The sequence below is a fragment of the Colius striatus genome, chromosome 8 (assembly GCF_028858725.1).
Source record: "Colius striatus isolate bColStr4 chromosome 8, bColStr4.1.hap1, whole genome shotgun sequence".
NCBI lineage: Eukaryota > Metazoa > Chordata > Aves > Coliiformes > Coliidae > Colius > Colius striatus.
The window spans coordinates 34,644,235-34,650,234 of record NC_084766.1 but is presented as its reverse complement, the minus strand read 5'-3'; the positions used below and the strand labels follow the sequence as shown (position 1 = coordinate 34,650,234).

Below are 6,000 nucleotides of genomic sequence, written 5' to 3'. Positions count from 1 at the left end.
TGGAGAGAACAGCACTGACAGGGATCCAGTTTAGAGGATTTCTTGCTGTAATTGTGTGGAATCCAGCCCTTTCTTTTAAAATCAAACTGCCAGCTACCCAGTTGAAAAGTGTTACAGCAGTTTTCAAAAGAAGAGTACATTTAGGGATGACAGTCACCAAAACTTGCCTATAGCCCTTGGATTTATTCTCTGAGATATGTATTTCAATAGATGAAAGGAAAGGCTGCTTAGCCTACTGTTTAACCCAATGAGTAACCACACTGTAACTACACTTAGTTGATTCTCCATCGCAGTAAGACAATCCCACTCAATAGCCAAGCTTCAAGGGCAGCCACAAACACATGTACAGAGACTATCTGTTAGAGGAATGCTCAAAACCAGGTCCCATTGTACACACACCAGCACTCCAGAAGCACATTATTCACCAGATTGTGAATAACCAGCCCCTCTTTCAGAGCTTTAGATCAGGTCTACAGCTGTGACAAACACGCTAATATCTGGAACCACGACGATACGAGCATCTGTGATCCACGGGATGACAGCTTCTGTGGTGGGCAAACAGATTTCAGGCATTGGTGAAGTTGGAATTAAAACAGGAAGGAAAATGTATTAACATCTGGGAGACAGGCAACATGACAAACTCGAGCCAGCCCTGCTAAGAAAAGCAGATTCAGAGGAGCGCAGATACAAATACACATCCAAAAATAAGCATTTCGGTTTACGATGACAAGAGGAGACCGTCAGGACATCCTTTCAGGCAGATGGGGTGTTCAAGGAGAAACCCTCCATGAGGGGAAGCAAAATGAATCACTCACACGAAGCAGCACTGTTGAATTCTTTTAATAACACTAGGAAAATATCATAGTATTAAAATCCTGCACGGGGTCCTCAAAAGGTTACTTCGGTTGGGACTTCTCTGTGTTTATAAACCAAACTCGGGGTGTTTTTCTTCCCAATTGTGTTTTCTTTTCAACCAGCTACTCCTTTAGAATGGTATTTCCAGTTAAAACACAGCTAACCTATAAATACCTGAATGCCACAACACACATTGTGTGCGTGGGTTTTAAATCTGAGCAGAAGTCACGGGAACTCTGATCCAACACGGGGAAGCAAACGTCGATGGGTTAAGCAAGGAATGTAACAGCCAGTAAAGAATACATTGCATACATAATACAGAGGAGACAAGTTATGGTCTGGAGTATGTGAAATTACACTGATTTTGCACCTTAAACCTATTAGAAGTTACTCTGTTGGCCAATACTAATCCACTGAAGCAGCAGAACGTTGGTCAGAAGTCTAACGTTTCCTGTACCAGCACAGAGAGAATAGAAGCAGTCCAATGCTGTTAAAAGGAAAACATGAAATCCAGCTCATGTTTCTGGTTAGGGATCGATTTCTTCGGGAACTACTGTTAACATAACGTCTTCGTTGCCCCTGCGTACGACCATGTTCAGCGTACTGTCCTTTTTAATGATGTCACTGACATCACTGGCTGAACTTATCGACTGTCCATTGATGCTTATAATCACATCGTTGTCCTTCAGGCCACCACTGAAAGCACAAAGCAGCAATGTGTTATTAGAGTTGCCATTCCTCTCGTTTAAAGCTAAACCACTGCTGTAAAGACAACAAAGAAAAGAGAGAGTTCTGCATTTTCCCCCCTTTCCCACTCAACGGCGGCTGCACAGACACAATGGGCAGGCAAAGGCCAGCTTCAGCTTATGAGGCAGGGAAAGGTTACAGATGCAGAAACCTCAGGAATCAGCTGGACGTACATGTTTGATGCATCCCATATTTCACTGTCTTCGGAGGGATTCACAGCTGCATGCACACAGTAACTTTGCAATAAGGATGCTGATTTGGTAGGTGACAGACAGGCTTGTGTTTCTCTTAAAGGAACTGCAACAATGCACTTGTTTTACAGGGGATATTTGTCAAGCTTTTCTTTGTGTACACAGAGCAAAGCAACCTGAGTAGCACCATGTGTTAACACCTGAGGAATTTTTGTCCCAGATCCATGCTGAGCCTACTGGCAGCCACTTTACCTTTGTGTTTTAAACCTGAAGAGAATCATAGCAATTGCTTTGGTCGGAAAAGACCTTTAAGATCGAGTCTAAGCCCTCCCCTCACCCTGCCAAGCCCACCACTAACCCATAGCCCTCAGCACCTCAGCTACACAGCTTTGCAGTATATCCAGGGATGGGCACTCCCCCAGCTCCCTGGGCAGCCTGGCACAGGGGCTGACAACCCTCTCAGGGAAAAAGCTCTTCCTCATCTCCAATCTCAACCTCCCATGGCGCAACTTGGGGCTGTTTCCTCTTGTCGTGTCACTTGTTAATGGGGAGAAGAGACCGATCCCCATCTCACTACAACCTCCTGTCAGTTGCAGAGTGATCGTGTCTCCCCTCAGCCTCCTCTTCTTCAGGCTGAACACTCCCATTCCCTCAGCTGCTCCCCACCAGACTTGTTCTCCAGACCCTTCCCCAGCTCTGGTGCCTGTCTCTAGACATGCTCCAGCTTCTCAGTGTCTTTCTTGCAGTGAGGGGCCCAACAGTGACCCCAGTACTACACACCGAGATCCAGCCCGGTCACCAAAATGCAAACGTGTCCTTCCCTCCTCTCACATCCCCCAGGACCCTGTTCCCCTGACCTCAGCACCATACGTGAACTGGAAACAAAAGAGTTGTGACTGGAGTCCAGCTGGGGCAGTGCAGGGGCTGGCAGCACAGGCTCCCCTGCCCCAGGCTGCCTGGGTCTCTCCCTGAGCTGCCTGAGACTGAGAACAGGGTGCTGAAGGATACCATCCACCACAACATCTTGCCTGGTCTTGCACAATGATCTGGCTCCAAGTTATGGAAATATTAACCAAGTAACCAGATCAGACATGATTCAGCCCTTCAGCATAATCCTCCTTCACAAAACCACAGAGCAGTCATTGGCCTCTTCCGCCCGCAGAACACGCCTTGCCTGGGTGTCTCCTGCAAGGAAGGGTGTCTTGGCCAACACTTGCAACAAATCTGGTCACCTACTGGAGACATGGCTTAAGATATTTTCATAGAAGGAGCCATTCCAGATTATCTCAGTGTCTCATGCAGCCTCTCCACTCAACTCATACTTGGGTCAGGTCTCTGCAGAACTGCTCCGATGCCCTGCCAGCACGTCTACACAACGTGCACTGGAGAGGAGATCAGCACAGGGAAACCCACTGGCAATTGGGAGTGGGGGAAACAGAGCAAATCTGGGCTGAATTTTAACTGCCAGGCCATCCTTTAGATGAAATGAGCTGATTCAAGCTTGTCTTCAAGTTACATGGCTACATTGCCTCACATTTCTTCTACCTCTCTAGTGTCCTCCCTGCCTCTGCTACTATCCACACTCCTATAATGGTCTTTCTGCACCTCCAGGCTGGACCTGTGTGTCAGTAAGTTCAGTCCCACAGTGGAGCAGCCACGTAGCTCCTACACTAACTGCAGTTACCAGTTTTCTTCACAATAACATCAGTATTCTGCATGAATTTGGAGAGCACGCTTGACACACAACACTGTACATCTTACAGTGGCATCCAAACTGCAACTAAAAGACATCATCCAACTATCCTTGCAGTCTTCCCAGGAGATAACATACACCTGCTCCAAGCAGCTCTGTGCCTACATGCCTTTGGTGCTACACACATCTCTTTGTTGCCATTGGGGATTGGACTAGATGATCTCTAAAGATCCCTTCTAACCCCTACCATACCATTCTATGAAGACCTACTCTTAAATGACCTTTAGGTTTGGAAAACAAAGCTTCCCTATATCCTGCCCTGGATTACTGAGTGGTTTCATATCAGGGAGACACAAAAGGAAAGCGTCCCCAGCAAGAAACAGCCCGTGACCACAGAAGAGCTGCTGTGCTTCAGCCAGGCACCTCATACACCAACCAGCAGGTAAAGCCTCTGAGCAAATACTGAATAGCACAAAGATCAGCTGTCCAAAGCCAAAAGCTCTTCCTGGTAACAAAGCTCTCACAGGGAAGAGTGTCTCCTGCCAAGAGAGGATTTCATCCCCGATGGAGGCAGAGGTGCTTGGGCTGAGATGGACACATCTTCACAAGGTGGCTGCAAGGCTTCAGCCCTGCTCTCTCAGCAGAGTGACCCGCAGGGCCGTGGCAAGCAGGCACAAGCAAAGGCCTTTATTCAGCACTGGCATCGGTACAACAGATGTCTTGGAAGCAGTCACTGAGAAAAACGAAACCAGAGTTTTCACGCCCACTGAGTGCAGGCCCTCTGGCTGGGAAGGCTACCAGGGCTCTGCTGCAATACCCTGAGCCATTCCCAGTATTGCCCATCAGGGACCAGGCTAAAACCACAAACCAATTTCCAGCAGACAACCTAATAGCTATCAGATGGCCTTCATTTTGTTCGTTTAGCATAATCAAGATAGCCAGTTAAGCAGAGAACATAACCCCCCCGAAGCCAGTGGCAGTGGTTTGGAAAAAGAAGTACTTCAACTTACGCTTCAGCTGGTGTTTCTGGAATTACTTCAATAACATAGGCCCCAGAGACAACATCAGGAAAGTCTTTATGGCGATCCTTCAGCTCTCGAGCTTTGCTGGAAAATGAAGAAACAGCAACAAAAATATTTTGACAGGATGGAAAAATAAAACTCCAACCAAAAAGAAGATGCATTTTTCCTTGGTTAAGTCACTTCACATTCACTAGCTGTGGTATTTTACACACGTGACTCTCCACAATTCGTTTTAACCCTTACAAGCATTGCAAGAATTGCTCCACTTTCTGCAGGCGTACAGCCTTTGACGACTATTTCTGGCAAAGGAAATCATTTCAACAGATACACAGGATCAATCCAAACATTTCACAACTTGGTTATTACTTCAGAACTCCCAGATCCTGAACACCTCAAAAAAAAAATCCCTTCAAGTTTCAATGCTTTGTCACAGATATGGTCCTGCACGTGGGAGAACTTCTGCTTACGTCTACAGGATGTCTTTATCACTTACACAGGAGTCTTTTCTGGTTTGAGTATGAATAAGGCCACACAAAAGCTTCATTTTACATCAAGTGTTTAATGAAAATAATTGCATAGAAATGGAAGCATGCAGGTAATTCCTGAAAACATGCTGCCTTGTTTTCTCTTGGACCCACATGGCAGAACGAGACAGGTAGTAACAACAGCAACAAAGCCCCAGGACAGATTAACAATCACTGCCCATTCTCTCTGAGCTATTAAGGAAAAGGAAAAAAGCCAGAGAGCTGTTTAAAAACCAGCTCACACAATAGTCTACAGGAGAGTTCACCAATTAGCAGATGTAGAGAAAAAGGTGGCAAAAACAGGCTGTGAGTTGCCCCCAGCACCTACAGAGGCACAGGCTGCTGGTTCAAACCACCTGGTTGTTTCTGCAGGTCAGGAGCCAGATCCCACTGCATGCAGAGATCACCACTTGGGAAGGGTGAGGAACTCAGGAACCCCCACTTTTACTTACCTAGGAGTTAGGGACATCATTCGTATGCCAATGTATTTCTTTTTGGTTATAGCTTTTCCTACAAAAAGGAAAACAGGTCTTGATCAATTGCTCTTAGAAAAGAGCCTCAAAAGCTGTTGACTTTCTGGTTCGTTACTATTTGCACCTTTTCCCCTGTCAGAGTGTTCAAGTGCAGTACCTTTAGCTTGTCTGTCGTGGGACTCGGTTAGGAACTTCTTGATTTTATCCGACGGGATGGCAAAAGAGATCCCTGCTGTCACTTTCAATGTGTTAATTCCAATGACTTCACCATCCTGCAGAAAGAAGAAATTGTTATTGGCAAATGTGAAACATCTCAAAGAGAAAGGAATTTCTTCCAAGCGATCACAGAGGCAAATTCACACAACACGCTCTGGAGCTGCTTTTCAGTTCTCCAAATGGCTTTTTTAAGCTTAATTTTTGAGTCTATTGATTAAAAACCCGTTCTTCTATAGCTTCTGAAAACTGATGTGGACCTTCATCTTGCCACTAGTAGAG

General features: G+C 46.0%; 1 protein-coding gene across 1 annotated transcript in view; it reads right to left on the bottom strand.

Annotated features, from left to right (window-relative positions):
- Positions 1 to 824: 824 nt before the first annotated feature.
- HTRA1 (HtrA serine peptidase 1) overlaps positions 825 to 6,000 on the bottom strand; it is a 33,704-nt gene continuing 28,528 nt past the window's right edge. The window contains exons 6-9 of the mRNA XM_062001606.1: positions 5,663 to 5,777; positions 5,485 to 5,542; positions 4,497 to 4,592; positions 825 to 1,551 (exon numbers count right to left, since the gene is read on the bottom strand). Coding sequence (XP_061857590.1) covers positions 1,383 to 1,551; positions 4,497 to 4,592; positions 5,485 to 5,542; positions 5,663 to 5,777 — 438 coding nt within the window. The 3' untranslated portion in view covers positions 825 to 1,382. The remainder of the gene's footprint in view (positions 1,552 to 4,496; positions 4,593 to 5,484; positions 5,543 to 5,662; positions 5,778 to 6,000) is intronic.